Source organism: Lissotriton vulgaris, chromosome 6 (genome assembly GCF_964263255.1).
Source record: "Lissotriton vulgaris chromosome 6, aLisVul1.2, whole genome shotgun sequence".
Lineage (NCBI taxonomy): Eukaryota > Metazoa > Chordata > Amphibia > Caudata > Salamandridae > Lissotriton > Lissotriton vulgaris.
The window spans coordinates 364,158,628-364,177,746 of record NC_141694.1 but is presented as its reverse complement, the minus strand read 5'-3'; the positions used below and the strand labels follow the sequence as shown (position 1 = coordinate 364,177,746).

The following is a 19,119-nucleotide window of genomic DNA, read 5'->3' as shown; positions in this document are numbered from 1 at the left end:
CTGGAAGCCTCCTAAACCAGGAGTAATTAGGAAGACATCTTTTCTTCCTAAATTTTTTTGCACTTTACACCTTTTTGTTAATTTTAACTTTCACGTCCCTAGGTAAGGGTGGGCCTTAGCGAGTCCATACCACCAGGGTTTAGCACACGCAGAGTCCTGATGAAGCCCTTCTTCCTAGTCAGTATAAGGGAGTTACACTCCTAAAATAACCCCTGCTCACCCTCTTGGTAGCTTGGCACGAGCAGTCATGCTTATCTTAGAGGCAGTGTGTAAAGCATTTGCACATAACCAACAGTAATACAGTGCAAGCACTACAAAAGGACACCACACCAGTTTAGAAAAATATCCAATATTTTTATATACTTAAGACCAGACGAAAAACGATAAAAATCCACTATACAGTACTTCAAAATGACCTTGAAAAACAGTTCCTTGAAGTCAATAGCTCCCTCTGGGGCTATCACAGCATTGTGAACAAACAAATCCAAACAGTTCTGGCTGACAACGCCGTCGCGGGCCAGCTACGGTGTCATGAAGACCCGCAAAACAGTACCTTTAGAAATGCTCGTTGAGCTTCCGAAAGCACGGCGTCCACAGGCGTCGGTTCCGGAGATCGGCGCAGGAGTCGTCGGGCCCTTGAAGTCACACGCGTTGCAGATCGAACTCCTCGCAGTTGAAGTCAGGAGCGCTGGCATCGGGGGCGAAGTGCAACAGTGCAGCGTGCGATATGCTCAGGTCTCGGTGCGAGCAGCGGCTTGGTGGCGGCATCAGATGGCGTCATCTGTGAGACCAGGGTCATGGTGCGAAGTGATGCAGTGCTCGTCACGGTGCAGGCAGTGGCATTGTCGTGGCTGAAGCGCTGACATCGGCTGACGAAACGGAGTCAATGGCAAAGGCGTCGCTAGGCCAAGGCTGCGGTGCTGTATGAGGGTAGTGCGTCGTGTAACTTTACGAGCAGTGCCCTTGAACCATGGTGCAGGCAGCGGTGTCGATTTCGGCGTGGAGCGGCATCATCAGGGATACCAAGGCAGCGTTGTGAAGCGATGCGGTGAAGAGAGCGGTGCCCACAAGTTGTGGTGCGAGCAGCGGCTCAGTGGCAGCATCAGCAGGCATCGTCAGTGAGACCAGGGTTGCGGTGCCCTCTGCGATACCTTCAGTGTCGTCATAGATGGCATCAGGTTGCTTTTTCTTCTGTTGCAGAACAAAACACACAGTCCCCAGTGCTGAGGGCAGAAGAGCTTGAAGTCGTTGCTGTTCCTGAAACTCTTGAACAGGGGGCAAGCTCTACCTCAAGCCCTTGGAGAAACTCACAAAAATAGATTGCAGAAAGTTCAGTCCAGTCCTTTCACTGCCCAAGACAGAAACAGCCCTGCAGGCCAACACAGCAAAGCACTCAGCAAAGTGGTAGTTGCTCTTCACAGCTTCTCCAGCTCGTATTCTTGGCAGTCTTCTTGGTCCAAAAGAGTTCGAAAGTTCAGGGGTTTGGGCTCCACTTTTTATAGCCTAAATCCTTTGTCCTCTCAGGCAGAGAGTGTCTGTGTCCAGCCTGATCCAGTTCTGCCTTCCCTGGTGTGGCTTCCTGGCAGGAGGTGGAGACTGCATTATCAGAGGCAGGCCAGGCCCATTCAGGTGCAAGGAAATCTCCTCCCCCTACTCTAAATACAGCCCAGGTCTATTCAGCCCTTTCCTGATCCACCTAGACTATCCAGAGCCACTGCTGTTAAATCCACAAACCCAGCAGAGGTATGCTGGACGGCTACGCAAAAAAATACCTACTTTCTAAAAGTGGTATTTTTAAACCCAGATGTAAAAATCACCTTCACTAAAAGATGCATCTTCAGATTCTGAGTTCAGGCAAACTAAACTGTATTTTCCTACCTAGTTCCCAGGGCCAGTTATGTTTATAAGATGTTATAAACAAACTCCCCATTCTGTCCTATGGGGAACAGGTAGCCTTGCAATAGTGAAAACCCAAAATTGGCAGTAATTCTCTATCAGGACATGCCATACACACCACGGCATGTCCTACCTTTCACATTCACTGCACCCTGCCCACAGGGGTACCTTGGGCCTACCTTAGGGGTGACTGAAATGTAAGTAAGAAAAGGGAAGGTTAGGGCCTGGCAAGTGGGTATCCTTTCCAAGTCGACATGACATTCCTAGACTGCACACAGGCTCTGCAATGGTAGGCCAGATTTACACTTATAGGCTACTTGTGTGGGTGGCACAATCCAGTGCTGCAGCCCACTAGCAGCATTTGATTTACAGGCCCTGGCTCACTCAGTGCACTTTACTAGGGACTGAGAAGTGAATCAAATATGCCAATCATGGAAACACCAATCCATAACACAATTTGCAATAAGAGCACTTGCACTTTAACACTAAATGGCAGTGAGAAAGTGCACAGAGACACTAAACCAGCAAAAACAGAGTCAAAACCAGGAGGTCAGAAAGCAAAAAGACAGGGGAAAGACGCCAAAACATGTCAAACCTAAGAACCCCCTCCTATTATGTTTGTCAGAGTTGGCAACTGTATCTTTATTGCATTTATCAAAGTAGGCAATGTAAACCCCTTTTCCTATTGTATTTGTCACAGTGTTCACAATATAAAACTATTTGCTATAGTGTTTTGCAAAAAGTTAGCTATGCAAATTCCTTTCCTATTGTATTTGATGAAATCGGTTTGAAGACCCTCGGCCCCAATAGTGTCAATGGCGTTCTTTATCCTTTGGTTTCCTGGAGGTTCTGAACCATGGTTCTTCAAATTAGGGACTAAGTACCCCTTTTAGCTCTTGTGTCTCAGGGTACCGAGGCAAAGCAGTCAGAGGCTGTCTCAATGACATGACTTGGGCTAGAAAATCAATACTTAGCAGCACACAAAAGTGATAATAAATCAGTGTGCAGCCAATGTAAAGCACTATAATGATCACAAAACTAACGTACTTTATTACAAATATTCACAAGATTTCAAATGAAATTGGAAATTGAAAGCCACCCTAAAGAGACCTTGCAGATTTGCAGTTTGCAAGCCAGGTGCCACAAATAAATATGCCAGGAGGCAACTAACTCAGTACAGCCTGTTCCCATTACCTGTGTAGTACCAGGTGTAAATTTGCACACCAACAGGCTTGAATCATGAATGTTTGAGGCATGTGGGCTGCTGAATTCATATCTGTGAATAGATCGCCGCCTAGTGTTGGGCCCGGATGATCGCACATTGTTGTCCTGGAAGAGTCTTCAAAGTATCACGAGATAGGTGGCTCCTCCCCTGGACTGCAGTGCGCATGGGCATCGACTCCATCCTCAGATTGTTTTTTTCCGCCATTGGGTTCGGATGCATATTGGTTAACTCAAGTCGGAATCGATAAAAAAGTTTCTTTAGGCCAAAAGGCCTTTAGTTTTTTCGTCTGTATTGTCTTGCGATCGGTGCCCAGTTCTGTTCCAGCTCAGTTCCCGAGCCGGATTTCCAGAAGAGCCGCGTGCTTTTCGGTGCTGAAGGCCTGGTCGACGCCAGAGGCCTTATCGACGAACCATCATGGAACGGAGCCCGTTCAAGAGATGTCCCGTGTGCAACTCGATGTATCCCCACATCGACGTCCACCCGGTGTGCAACAAGTGCCTGTCGCCGGATCATGATGAAGCCAGCTGTATGGCTTGTTCCCGTTTTCGATCCAAGAACCAACCAGGCTAATCCAGCGGGTGTCACAATCAGGGTTGCGTCCCACTACTTGCCAGTACAGTACTCACCCTGGGTATGTGGTGTACTTTTTTACCGGGTACACACAGGTAGAACACCTAAACCAATCAAGTAAGCTCCCCTTCCTGGCATGTATATGAAGGGCATACTCATTTTCCCGCTGCAGTACAGGGGGAAAGTGCCCAGGTTCCTAAGGTCATGAAAAGAGAGTCCACACAAAAACCAGGAGGACAAAAAGTTTTGGGGAAATCCCCTTAAGAAGGGCCACGTCCAACAGCCCTATTGAAAAACATTGGGATTTTCACAATCAAAAAGTGGAAGTTTACACAGTTTGTCAAGTCATTCGCAATGTAAAATGAGAGGCCTGCCGCCTTTGCCACCACCACATAAATCAAAAAAGTAAGCCATTTGGCTTGAACATGAACATAAATATGATTGTGTTTATCTCGGCCCAAAGGGCTCCATCAAACATTTTAGGATGATCCATAGAATACATTAACATGAATATTCATTTTTTTCCCTTGAGACACCAAGCATTTACTGTGTCCAGACCTAAAAATCGACCCCTATACTATATCCCTTCCTATTGCATTTGTAAGAGTTCACAATGTAAAATCATTTTCTAGTTTATTTGTCTAATCAAAATGTATAGATCCCGCTCTTATGGTGTTTTTTCATGGTGTTCACAATTCAAAACCCTGTCATTGTGTAATGCATTGTTATTGCTTTTGTCTGTGAGTTTACAGTTCCATTTGTCAAATAGTTTAAAATGTAAAGCCACGTCTTATGTTGTTTGTCGTGTAATTCACAATGTAAACCCCCTTTTCATTGCATTTGTCTGAGTTCACAGCATATAAAGCCTTACTATAGCATTTTTCACAATCCACAATATGAAACCTCTTCCTATTGCATTTATCAGTGGGTCCACAATATAAAGCCCCTGCCTGTAGCTTTTGGCAGGGTGTTCACAATGTAAAACTGCTTCTTATTGTATTTTTCAGAGAGTTCACAATCGAAAGCTCAAATGTATGATTTTTGCAAGCAGTTCAAAGTAAACCTCTTTCCGATAATACTTGTTAGAGAACTCACAGTGTGAAACCGTTTCCTTTGCCATTGGTCATAAGGTTACATCATTCAGGCTCCTGCCTTCTGTATTTCATCTAGGGGTTGCGTTAGAAAATACTTGTCTGCAGGCCTTAACACTGTGTAATTGTAATCTACGCCTTGAGGCCTACTGGCTTTACAATATGCTTTTCACTATAATTATTTCAGGCCTGATCCCTTTGTCTTAACTTTTCAAAGTATACAGATCAGTTCTACAGCATGACATAATATTTCCCAGTGAATCAATCATGCATATTGCCTTGATTATTGGTTTTGCTACTGTAACTAACTCAGACCAACCTATTGAGCATAATCTGTGCAATACATGCACTTTTTCAGCAGAAGCACACATCTGCCCAATCAAATCCAGTAGGGAGGAGATTCAGCATGTGGCAGGAGCCAACGCCCCTCTCCCAAGAGCTTCTTAAGCTTGTCAACCGTTGTTCACATAAGGTTATACAGTAGATGTGCTGTAAGCCGGACCTAAAAATCGGAGAGGAACTTCAGGAAACACATGACACTAGCATTGACAAAGTCAACAGGTTTAGATTTAGGGCCAGATGTACGACAGATTAAATTGCATGCGCAAATGGGTTTTATACCCGTTTGCGCATGCAAAAAACCTATGGCCCATGTACTAACCCTATTTTGTGAGTCGCTAATTAAATAGCAACTCACAAAATAGGGTTAGCGAGTCGCTATGAGGAAGGGGCGTTTCAAGGGCGTCCCTTCCTAATAGCGAGTCTGAACCCTATGTAAGAATGTTTTGGTTGCAAAACACTTGCCGTTTACCACCCTCTTCCAGTGAGTGGCAAACCATTCACAAAAAGAAAGGGGTCCCAATGGGGCCTCTTCCCCTTTGTGAATGGGTGCGCAAACGTTTTTTCAGAGCAGGCAGTGGTCCCATGTTTTAAAAAAAATGTTTAAAAAAAAATTGGCCAAATGCAGCCTGTTTTCCTTTAAGGAAAACCGGCTGCATTTTTTTTTAAACTGTTTTATTTAAAAGCAGTCCCAGACATGGAGGTCTGCTGACCCCAGCAGGCCACCATCCCTGGGAGCGCCAGCCATTCCCAATGGGGTCGCAAATTGCGACAGCCTCATTAATATGCATGAGGCATGGAATTTGCGACCCCATTGGGAATCACAAACAGTGACTCAGACGCTGTTGTACATTGGCAATTGCGACTCGCAATTTGTCGTAATTTGCGAGTTGCAATTGCTAGTGGTCGTACAGCTGCTCCCAAATGTGCAAAAAAATGTAGCATTGGCCCCTCAGAGCGAGACAGGTGGACGGGTGTCAGCAGAATGTGACAAACAGGGTTATGTTTGTGAAGTCGTCCCTAATACAGTTAATTTCAAGCTGAAGTGGAACCAGTAGTTGGACACATACATCCAATAGCATTACGTCAGAGATGCATGCTCCACTGGGTTGAGCCAAGACGTGATTGATAAATCCTCAAGCAAAAGGCTGAAAGATGGTAGTTGAAGAAAGGTAATGGTTGAAAGGGGTGAATGGACCTAAAGCCCACTCTTTGTATATTGTTAGCAAATGGTCTGTTTGACAGCAATACTGTCAATACACAGACCTAAAAATGGTTGCAGACGCCTGCTGGGACTGCCTCAAGGGGACTTTTATTCTTACACTGAAGTAGCTTAGCTCCTCTGCTGTAGAGGTCACATGTAGGTCTTGTGATGTACTCCATGGCATTATCCACTACTGATGAAGGTACGTGGTTGCCACCTGCCACTAGTCATGCATAGCTTTTGTTTCTGATCCTCCAGATCCACTCTGCATCGCTGCATCTTCAGCTCAATCTCACCATCCACATTTTCTAGGGTCAGCCTCACCACATTACTTACCCTCACATCAAAACAGAAGAGAGAAAGTGTGAATGTATCTGTCCTTAATAGTATAAATGGAAGTGTGTGTCCTGTTTCGTGCTGGACATTCCAATCGAAAACCTTCTGGGCTCCCCGGTTGCATACAAGCTTATAGACATTGGACTATGGGTGATCAGTGGAGTGGACAGTGATAGTTCTCCTGGTTTGTTAGTTTTTCAATCTGAAATAGTACACGCCGATGACAAGCACCAAGGCGCACCTTTGAATCAAGTAGGCGTGTTGCACAGCATTATATATGTGTTCGAAAAATCTTTCTTATTAAGGTGTATTTTCCCGATACCCAGTGTCAGGGTGTAGTGTGAATCCGCTAGACTCCGAGGTCAAGTGGATGTGTTGGCTACCTCCTCTGAGAGGTAAAAGACTAACAGAGATTATATAGTCCTTTCTAGCAAAAAGAAAAGTGTGTCTGTTTCTGTCTCTGTTGTTCTACTGGAAGACTGTTACTAGCTGTGGCAGTGATAACTATGGTGACCGAGATCTGCATACTGCATAATGTGGGGGATAAACTGACGGGGGGGAGACCTACAGCATGCCAAGAAACCATCGCCCTGCACACCTTCAACCACTGCTCATGTAGTGTCAAATGTATTTTTTTGTGTGAAACACGTTCATGTGTGATAAGCTGCTATGTTATTATTTAAATCATTGGAGGCAAAATCGTCAAACTGGGCTCCGCTAAATGCAGAAGTAGCCCGCAAGCCGAGTCTTTATAGTCTGCTTTCCCAGAGCTGCCTTCTTCCTGCAGACTTTCTATTTCTAGCACCAGCTGAATCTGTGTCTTTCACAGGAGCTGTGTTTTTTTTCTCTCTGTTTGGAAGTGCAGCTCTGCAGAGCATTACAAATTCCAGGCTGAAGCCCAGTGGTGTTAACAAGAGCAAATCAGAATTCAGAGGACCAATAATTGATGGCTAGAAAGAACCTCTAATTTATTTGTACGCATTCACAAGCTGCTCTTATTTTTCAGCCTCTGTTCAGCTGTGGAGGTCACGTCTGGGCCGGGTGATGTACTCCATGGCAAACTGTCTGCTAATGATGAAGGTACGTGGGCGGCGGTAAACTGCAGAGCTACCGTATATACTGGAATAGAATGCGCAATGAGGCGCAGGGGCCCCTACTGGGACGTCTCTCAAGGCGTGAACTGTGCAGCAAGCCTCTGCTTCAGATTAGAGGACGCGAGCTAAGTAATGATTTCATTATGCTTTGCTGAATAGCAATAATTCTCCTCAGGACCCTAATTACTCTTATTAAAGCAGCAGGTCAGCATAACAAACACAAATGCTCTGGGATCTCCTAAGCAGACCTCAGTGGAACACAGGTGATGCTGAAGCTAAAAAAAAAAAAAACTTTCAGATGCACTGCGGCTAAACGGGCGAAAAGAACCAGTGGGATGGGGTCTCCTAATGAATCCCAGACTTACTGGCAACTAGGGGGGTATCCAGACAGTGTGCTGAAGGGGAAAGCAGTCACGACGAATCTGTCTTCCACCTCACACTGACATGGAGGCATAAATCATTCCCAGGCGTGACATCTCTGCTGCTGTAAGCAGCACGCGTCCGTGTTCCTTCACGAGGTAGCATCCTGCTGTGGGAATAAGGCAGGTGGAAGATGGAATTACCCATGTCCAGGTTCCAATCGTCCTGGGGATCCGCACAGCCTGAGCAGCCCCGTTACAGGGGTTTTGTGGTGCTGGAAACCCCGCAGCAGGCCTGTGAATGTCTGCTCGCCCATTCTTTTACTGGGGGACATAAGTTTGCCTGTGTTGCTCCATGATTCTTGTAACCGGTGTTAGCCACTAGTATTAGAATGCTGAACAGTCCACCGCCGCACTCCCACACTGCCAAACCTCGCCGCCGGCCACACGCCAGATTACAAGTTATCTAGTGGTCTGGTGGGTGGTCCTTCGGCGTTCCCATGGTGGTGCTTTTTGAAAAGGCACTGCAATGGGAGTGTCAAAGCCCGTTCCTGCATAGCATGGACTGTAAAGTCCATGCTGTGCAGGAAAGGGGGTGCATGCAGACAGGGGGCACACCTTGTGAGCCCCTACATGCATCCCATGGCCCTAAAAATACAGGGGGCTCTGTAGGACCCCTAAGTTTCCTCACCGCCATCCTTTTCATGGCGGGCCCACCACCAAAAAGGTTGGCTTTGAGGCCAGCATATGGCGGCCCTCAGACTGCCGCACCACCATCAGGAATAACGGACCCCTGGCGGTTGCGGTAGTCCTATTGCGGTCCTACTGCCGTACTCATAATAAGGCAGTCGGACAACTGGTGCGGCAGCCCACCACCACCACACCTCCTCTGCGAATTTGGCAGTGCTATAGACCGCAAAACTCGTAGTTGGGCCCCTAGTCAACTCTAATAGAATTCAATACTGTTGTTCCATTTAGAGACACTCGTGAGTTCCATGTAGCTAGTTTATCAACCCTGAGCTACTCTACAAGCTTAGTAACCCTGAAACATTGCCCTCCTCAAGTTGGAGAAGTAAAAAATACATATTTGTGGAGTATTGTCACACCATTGCCGAACCCGGCCACATTTTAAACAAGCAGCAGAAGTATTTTAAAAGAAATGTATCAGAGACACGCATTAGTTCGCGAAAATAGCAACTTTTATTTGGAAATGTTCTGTCTTAATTAATTTTGCGATTCCTCATTAGTCTGCGATTGTTAGTGGAGCTTCCTACAGAAAACCCAAATTGATTCAACCTCTTCCTCCATAAAGAAGTGCTGACGCCAAGCTAGATGGTTTTTAACTGTAGCCAGGCTCAACCCTTCACTGTCTTGTACTTCCTTACATAGATGTACCTAAAAACATTCCAAAAAGGCATCATAACTAGTCATTCTAGAGTCACAGATAGAAGGTATCTCCTTTTTACTGTCCCATATATTACATTTGTGAGATAAAGCACCCTGCATAATCATGTGTTATGTTTTTAGTTTTCTTGCATATGCCCTATCCTCTTCGTCTCTTCCACCTGCTCTTCTCTTGCTCTCAGTCTCTTCCACCTGCTCTTCTCTTGCTCTCAGTCTCTTTTTCCATGCCTTCTGTCTATCCATGTCCTTCCCTTGCACGGTGTTTAAAGTCACACACCTACCATGTCTCTTCAGAATGGCTTCCATGTATGTAACACTAGTTACCACAGTTTGGCAGCAGTATTTATTTCCGTGCAAAATAAATGTGATTCAAACATGGGCTTTGGAAGTATTGGTGCAAAGAGGTGTTGCGGCACCCCTAAAATATGCATGCTGGAGTTTAGAAGGTGAGTGAGTCATAACGATATATTTAACTTTTTGTTTTTATATGTTGTCACATTTGCTGTGCGATCAAAGACAGTGGTCAGTTGTTAGGCTATGTATTCTGACAAATTGCTGCTTATTCTTTTAACATGTAGATTGGTGTTTACTTTACTTTCTCTGACTTCAAAGGTAAAGGGTTTCGTAAAGTGACTCTGACAATCTTGCGGGGTCTCAGAGTGTGAAAGGAAAGGCTGTAGGAAGTAAAAAAAATTCTAACACGAAATGTGCAGATATTTGAATACATAGCAGTTAGAAAAGCATAGATGAAACGCACTTCTGTAATTCTAAAATGTGATGGAAACAAAGATTTTAATAGGATCAAAACAGTTCAAGACACTTTACTTGGTGCTGTGCAAATGATAGGTATTTGCTGAAACCTGATTTCCACACCCTTGTTTGTATGCATTATAATTTTGTAAGGAACTCTGCGTGTCAGTTCGAACTGTCTTGCCATTTCAGTGGAAATATGCAGTCTGTAAATTACAGTGCGCTACTGCACAAAACTTTAGTAATATATTTGCGACAGTGTGCTCCAAAATACACCTTCGGCTACATAGCACACCCTTACCACTCTCCTGTTGAATAGACATGCCTCATTTGCTATACGTGTTATTTTTATGACACTTGTATGTTTCACCCTCCCTATTACTTCATTGATGTAACATTGATAGCAGAACCCTCACCTCCAGCACCACTGGGTCCAGACATCTTAATGATTCCTAAACTTCACCTGCTCAGACAATTATGCGACTTTGAAATCATATTCATTGTAATACCTAGTGATATTTTTTCATTTGGCCAATAAACCATGAATATCTGAAGTGCTTGTTCTTTTTAGACAGGAATTAGCTGTGCCAGGCCCTTCTTTGCACTTAATTCCCAAAACAAATATAGCTGTTTTCTTCAGGCAAATAAAATTACCGTTCTAACTGGTTATTTGGTTTCATTGATTCTTTCCTGGTGTTGTGTGTTATTAATATTAATAATACAAACCACAACTAGTGTTCCATTTGTCAATAAAATCCCATAGAAGTTTCTCAATATTGTATATACTCGATTGTACTCATTGCCATTAAGTTTTGCAAGCACAAGAGGTTAAAGGCAAAATCAACTCTCCCTTAATTCATATACTTTCAAAAAAGCTTTAATTTTATTTTTAAACAACCATACAGAGGACAATGGCATGTAATTTACTGGCAAGGCAGAGACCGAACTGGTGCAGATAAACTTGGTGATCTGATTGCGAAGTGTACAGTCAGGGTTACAATCATGCAGACAATTAGAAAATCACAGCAGATGTAAAAAAACATTCCCCAGTACATCACCCGCATGGCCCTCACACCACACCTAGGGGACTGAGTACGCTGTCCTTCAACAAGCTCAATGGGGCTACACATCTCAATTAGGGATACACACACAAAGCAGCTCAAGGGATCTCCCCCGCCTGCTGCGAACCCGCCACCGTGGTTGCAAAGTTGCCTTCCCCCTCACCATCTGGCACTGCATCTCCAGTCCGAGCCAGGAAAAACCTGGTAAGGCACCCATTTATCCTTAGGACCACTGAGTACCAGCATCAGTTTGTGACAGGCGTCAGACGGCGTGTTGCAATATGCCATGTCCACATGTCATTCCTCCAGTGTCAGATGCAGCCCCCTAACCCAGGACTTCGCTATTCTGCGCCTCACCAGCAATTGTCCAATGGACACTAGACGCCACATGCAGTAGTCCAGCGGTTCTCCAGGGCGAGTAAAGCAGTGACCCAGCTTGCTGCTTGATTAGCTTCTTTCAGAAATATGCCATTGTATTTAACAAATGAACAACATTGTAGTGCCGTACAGGTTTAGCAAACATCGTCTTAGGCAATGAAAGAGGGGAGGCAGTGTCACACTTGAGCCACAGATGCGGCAAGTCACTCGGACCACGCAACCACTAATGGGCAAACACACACGGTCTGTGCAGCCCTGTTGTAGGCCTCCCATATCATAGGGAGTGTTAACATGCCCCAGCTCAAGCACAGATGGCTTCCCAGCCCAGGCTAAACGAACCAAGAGGGCCTGTAGTTACAGGACACCACATGTGGCAGAAGAATTGGGATGTTCGCTAATGGAAACAGAAAACAGGTTAGCATCACCGTCTCCATTATGGCAATACATCCACTCAGCGACTGACGTAACACGATCCAGCAGTCTATCGCCTCTGTGACCCTCTGAAGTGCCCTGCCATAATTGTCCCTCAACACCACTGATGGATTTGTGTGGACCTGTATCTCCAGTAGTCTGTCGTCCACTGTAATGGGTACTCCAACTGCACCGGTGTCATTGCCGTGGTGAACGGAATCATCAGGGACTTATCTCTGTTAATGCGCAAGCCGGAAATGCCCACCGATCAGATTGTAATGCCACCATGGCATACAACAATGGCGACCCTGCCTCGTGCCCCTCGTAATATCTAATGTGCCTGAAACGATGCATTTGATCCAGATACAAGAGGTAGGCCGTGTTTAAAGTACCTTGACATGTTGCACGAAGACATCCCCCACTACATCACGTCTCAGCACAGCCAGCATGAACCCCCCTCGATAGAAACTAACAGTTTTTCAGCATCAAGAAACACAGCAGTGGTATGCACATCCGGGTTGGTACACGAGATTGAGCTGAAGAGGGTTTTGGGGTTGTATGTCAGGAAAAGGCTTGGGATAAACCCAGCCTGCTCTGGGCCATCAATACCCCGGAGTAAAGGCTCCAACTAAGTAGCCAATATTTTTGCAAACATTTTCGTGTTGGTGTTCAATAGGACTGAGGTCTATAGGACAAGCAACAGTCTGCCAGTTTACCCGGTTTTGACAGGGTGACTAGGACACATTGCAGGTGCAGCCTTCCTTCACCATCTCTTTGTAAAGAGTGACCAAATGTGGGGCGTGTTTATCTTGATAGGCCTTATAAAATTCCACTGTCAGCACATTAGCACCTGGCACTATCCCACTCGGCATATCCTTGTTATGTTATGTTATGTTAAGGCGGATTTATAGAGCGCACAGCTACTCAAAGAGTGTCCCGGCGCTGAGACATAGAAAGATGCAGAGACACAGTCCGTGAAAGAAAGAGTGGGCCCTACGAGTGAGGTGGTCAGCCTGCTTGTTGGAACAGCCCAGGTTTTCAGTTGCTTTCTTAAAGCCAGAATATTAGTTGTTTGCCTAAGCAGTAAAGGGAGCCTATTCCAGGACCTGGCCACCAGAACCTGAAAGGAGCGACCCCCACAACGGGATTTAGCACATTTAGGAGTTACCACCAGATGTTGAAAGGCAGACCTAAGAGATCTGCTGGGGGTATAGAATGAAATTATTTTACATGTGTAAAGTGCCCCTATACCATGCAGGGCTTTGAAGGCCAGAACCAGGGCTTTGAAGAGTATTCTGCAGCGGACTGGCAGCCAGTGCAGTGTTTTCAAATGATGTGAGGTCCGGTCTCTAGGCCCAAGGCTGAGGACTGCCCTTGCTGCCACGTTCTGCATGACTTGCAATCTGTTGAGCAGAAACTCCGGAAGGCCCAAATAAAGGCTGTTGGCATAATCGAGCCTAGAGGTAATAAGGGCCTGTACAACTGTCTTCCTATTAGAAATAGGTAGCAGGAACAGAAACCTGTGAAGCATCTTCAGGAGGCCAAAGCAGGTGCCTACGACTGACTGTACTTGTGACTTCATAGATAATGTCTCATCCAACTTTACCCCTAAGTTCTTTACCGTCTTAACTGGTGTTTGGGGAGGAGACATATCATGGGGCCACCATTGTTTCCAGGCGTCCAGGAGAGGGTGCCAAAGAAGATGATTTCAGATTTCTCTGAATTGCATTCGAGATGGTTCAATTGGAACCAAGCCAAAACGCCTCTCAGGCATTTATTAATTTTCTCCCCATTGAACGCCTCATCCTTTTTGCACGTAAACAACAGCTGGGTGTCGTCGGCGTATGATATGTTTACAGCCTCAGCTGCTTCCAACAGTGTGGCCAGAGGGGCCATATATATATTAAAGAGCACAGGGCTCAAAATGGATCCCTGAGGTACTCCCACATTAAGATGGGGCAGACCCGCTGAGAAAGGGGGTAACCACACCTCTTGCTGTCTCGCCTCCAATAAGGAGGACACCCACTTCCAACATACCCACAATCCTGCAATCTCCGAAGTAGGTAATCATGGGGCACGGTGTCGAAAGCCGCTGAAAGATCAAGCAAGACCAGTACCGCCTTGCCACCCTTTATCAAGTGTCTCCTTAACAGTGTCTGAAATCTCCAGCAATGCTGTCTCCGTACTAAGGTTCTGGCGGAAGCCTGATTGGCTAGAGTGGAAAAGGTTATTAGTTTCCGCAAAATTGTAGATTACTGAGTGGACATGTTTCTCAATGGTTTTGGCAAAAAAGGACAACAGAGAAATAGGTCTGTATTTGGTGAGCAAGGTAGGATCAGCCATTGTTTTTTTTAATAAAGGAATGATTTTAGCACACTTCCAAACAGCCGGAACCTTACCACGCAAAAGAGACGTATTCATCACCCTGTTGGCTGTAGGATTCAAAATCTCAGCCTTCTCTGCTAAAAATTTAGCCGGACAAGGATCGACCGGTGATCCTGATTTCAAGCCCTTCATGATTGTCAAGGAAGCCTCCAGAGACAGAGGGGGAAAGGAGAGAAGGGAAGCCTTGTCCTTGTCATACTGAGGGGAACTCCGAGGGGAAGTTGTAGGATCGGTCACCTCAAGGGTGTCCAAAGAGGATTGAATGGTTATTATCTTGGAGTAGAAGAAGTTAGCTAATGTATTCGTCCAATCCAAGGACTGGGGGGGATACCCTCATCATGGCCTTTGGGGAGGAAAAACTTGTAACTATTTTAAAAATTTCTTTAGCCTTGTTTCCTGCAGACTAAATCTTGGATGCAAAAAAGCTCTTTTTGGCTGACTGTATCTCTTTATGATAAAGTCTGATGGCCTCTTTATAGCTCTTTTTATCCTTTGTGTCAAAGTCCCTCCTCCAGGCTCTCTCCAGATGCTTACAGTCCTTACGGCACTGGCGCAAAGCGTCATTGAACCACGGGGCTGAGGTTCTGGTATTTTTTGAAAGGCTCAGTGTCGGTGGCACAAGGGCCATAGCTGCTTGCGCAATCCAAATTCCAAGGGCCTCAGCATCCTCATCAACATTGCCCGATAAAGATAGCGGGTGAAGATCAAGTTCGTGTTTAAGGGTAGTTGAGGAGATCTTGTTAAAAGATATGGAGGTGCAGGCTGGTCGCTTAACCGGAGCAGAGGGCACATTTGTAATTTTTACCTATTTAAAACCCACCAGGTAGTGATCAGACCACGGGAGTGGAAGGGGCGTTTCTGTCAAAATTGTACAGTTAGAAAAAATTTGGTCAAGAGTGTGACCTCTATTGTGGGTGGGGGCAAAGACCTGCGGAGTGAGATTAAGCGCATCCAAGGCTTCACTCAGTAGGATAGACTCCGAAATTTCCTGTTTGTCCATGTGTATATTAAAATCTCCTAATAGCACAAAATGTTGAAACCTAGAGGCCACTGGTGCAATAGCCTCACATAGGGACTTCAGAAAGGCCCTTGTATGCCCAGGCGGTCTATACACTAGAACTCCTGCTAGACATTGATGAGGAGACAGAGTAGCTGGAAAACAAAGAAATTCTGCTCCGACAATTCCTTCTAGAGGGATACACGAAGTCGATTTAGCAGTTTTGCTGATTATGCCTATCCCCCCTCCCCTAGTACCAGCAAAATCTTTCCTAAGGATCGAGTAACCCTGGGGGAGTGCTGTAGCAATGGTGGGATTGCTGGTGTCCGTCAACCAAGTTTCTGTTATGAGGAAATATAAATTTTTGGTCATGTTATGTTCCCTAGCGCGTACCCCACCAACTCCATGTACCAGCTTAAAGTGCATGTAACTTCCCTCCTGTACCAGCTATGAAGACGCAAATACATTTGCGTCCAACGTTAACTTGTCCTCTTTCAGATCCACCCTGAATGGATTATATAGTCCGTTCCTAAGTATGCTATGCCACCGTCTTTTTGTAGTGTACTTTACATGTTTTTCCTGCTCTGACAGAGTAGGCCCTGAATTCCAGCCATCGAGCCTCTTTTCTGGCTTCTGACTCTGACAGCCTCTGCCCAGGCTACCTCTGTACCCGTGAACTCTGACTTACTTCCAGCGCGGCCCCTCGCGCTCAGCTCAGCCTGCTTTCTGCCAAGACTGACTATAACCTTCGAGTTATCTGTTCCGCTCCTCGAAAATGCATTCCTGCCTACTAGCTTCAGTAAACATCCTCCCCAGCTGCAGAGCCAAAGGGCCGACCTGTCTCAATGCAAGTAAATCATAGCTTCTGTTACCATGTTTCCATGGAAGGCCCCGTGCCCCACGCTTCTCATGTAGACACTTAGGCGCTTGTACACGCATCCACAGTTAGCATAGAATAGCTTCTGCCCTAGAGACCTTTCCGTCCAGATAATATGGTTCCTAAACATCAGATATCAGATATGATAGAAGTACAAGTTGATCTGACATGCCAGACTTCTGTCTCTTGCCGTCAGTGTAAATGTCAAGTCCCCTGCACCCCGTAAATCACACGTCATGCAGCTGCGCGCGCATCCAAGCTTCCGATTTCTGCTGACATTTCCACATTTCTGCTTAGTACCACCCCCTCGCGTCACCCATCTGTGACGTTTCTAGCACACACCTCCAGTTCACGCCTAGTTCACGCCTCTTGATTACGTACTAGTACCACGTGTATACTGTTATCTTGTCTTCTCTCAACTGTTACGCCTCCTGCACTATTACTTATGATGTGAATTAAGTATATAAGCTATGTATTGTTAATAAACTGTAGCGCGCTCATCTATCCCTTCTGACACCCCTGTGGTGTTCAGAATCCGATATCCTGGTCACGACCATTCCTTTATGAGGAATAAAACCCTTAGAAACTCTAACACCACGGACTCTGTCTTTTTCCATCCGATCTGAGTTATTATTGATTAAGTACTTACCTGCATAGAAATTAAGAGAGTAAATTAATTATTTACGTCATTTTGGCGCCCGAATAGGGACCCCTCCCCCACCTCACGCGCCGGTTGGTGCGTTGCAAGCTCTGTCCCCTGCCATCAGTTAGACGGAACCTACGCGTACTGGCAGGATTTCCTGCATCTCCCTCTGGCCCACGGAGGTGACGAAGACTGCGATCAGTGCCCAGACGAGGCGGTGAGGAGTGCGGAGGATCCCGACCAGAGCCTAGCCGAAAGAAGCAAGGTCCGAGGTGTCAAGAGGCCCACCAGGTTTCCGAAGTTTTCCGAAGTTTTCCGAAGTTTTCCGAAGTACCGAGTCGAGTCCAGTCAAGTTTTCCGAGGCCTTCTGTTTCCGTGCTTCCCGGTGAGTACCATTGCTGGGACGTATCTAGACGGGTTTGGGTACACAAGTCCGGTCTGCACTGTTTTTAGGCAGTGTATCTGTACTGTTTAGCAGTATATCTAGTATTCCGAATTTCTGCACTGTTACACCAGTGTATCTGTACTGTTGAGCAGTACATCCAGTATAGGGGGTAGTCATCTATGTCTCTAAATGTCTTCTTATGTGATTAATGTCGTGGTATGAATGTGACCGTTTAATGTGCATTTTTGTGTTTCTTGTATAAGGTAGCTGTAACCAGTATTAAGTAGTAAGGATTGAGTATTCAGTAATAAGTAAGCAAAATGCCGTTTTTCAACAAGTTAAAGCAGATAGGAACTAGGAAAGGGATACTGGAGGAAGAAATTCCTATTCCCCCTAGGGACACTCCAGGTAACTTTATGTATCATAAACATGGCATAGATGCCATATTGTATCTGGACTTATGGGCCGATTACACCAAGCACCTAGACGAAAGACACAGGTGGCCTGTTACCGGAACATGGGATGCCGAGTGCATCATGAAGGTAGAAGAAGTATTATGGAAAAAGAAAGCTAGACAATCTCAGAAAGACGCCATAGAATTTTGGCGTAAGGAATCACATAAGCGTGCTGAGAAAGCACTCCGTAGAGAAGACAGACTTAAAGAATCAGAAAAGGCCCAAGAAAACGAATTAGTTATTGAAGGGATCCGAGTAAAAACAGAACAAATAGACCGTGCCCGAAACAATCTTGTAAACGGTATGTATCTTGCAGCCGAGGGCACATCTGAGGCCCTATCAGAAATACCGAAAAACTTACCGCCACCATTAGTTCCAACTAAAGTAATGCATAAGACTACTAAAGACATATTCCTAAATTCTTATCTAGAGGATGTAGCACCAGCTTACACCAATTTGCCTGTTCGTGCCCTGCCTACTGACAGGGACGGGGGTGGCACTACGCCCCCAGATCATGTTCCGCCAGTACCGCGACAGACCTCCCCCGTTCCGCCAGCTCCGCCACTTCCCGCACTAAAAACTGACCTGCCGAAACCACTCCGACCTGATCTTACTAAACGACAAATTCAAGTTCAGATCCAGACTCCGCAGGGAGATAATGCCCAAGCATCCGCTTCAGGAGGTGCGACTGCGGGTCTTCGGACCCCGCCATTAACACGCAGATTCAATCTCAGGGATATGCAGAGTCCTCTCACGTTCCAGTCTCCCCGCCTTGACGCATTAAAGGAAAACATGTCAGTTTGCAGATATGATCCAGTGCCCGGAAAAAACGATCTAATGATATTGGCATCACTACGGTTAAGATCTGCTACTGATATCTTGCTATGCTATGTAGGAATGAAGGACCGTCTAGATAGGATATATGAGTTTGTTCAGACAGGGAAAGACCCTGACAGTATCAAGGATGCCATGGAGAAACAGAAAGTTGACATTCAAGCACAAATACTACGATTTTTCATAAATTGTCTAATAAGAGAACGAGACAGGCCTGAAACAGATCAGAGTGAATTAGATGCACTGAACAAGTGGGGTCAAAATATAGCCGATGGAAAACATGACAGGGGGGCTTGCATAGCCAGTATGTACAAGAAAATTAGAAAAGCAGTGATAACGGTACACCAGAAAGGGAATGACAAAGCTTCCTCCGAGGAGGAAGAAGAACCTGAAGAACAAGGAAGGACTACAGATACTATAGCGTA

The 19,119-nt window shown here is 45.7% G+C and overlaps 1 protein-coding gene across 1 annotated transcript in view; it reads left to right on the top strand.

Annotated features, from left to right (window-relative positions):
- The window catches only part of TRAPPC12 (trafficking protein particle complex subunit 12), an 856,088-nt gene that overhangs the window by 638,556 nt on the left and 198,413 nt on the right, over positions 1-19,119 (top strand). Inside the window, exon 8 of the mRNA XM_086926387.1 lies at positions 7,668-7,741. Within this exon, the coding sequence (XP_086782513.1) occupies positions 7,668-7,741 (74 nt within the window). The remainder of the gene's footprint in view (positions 1-7,667; positions 7,742-19,119) is intronic.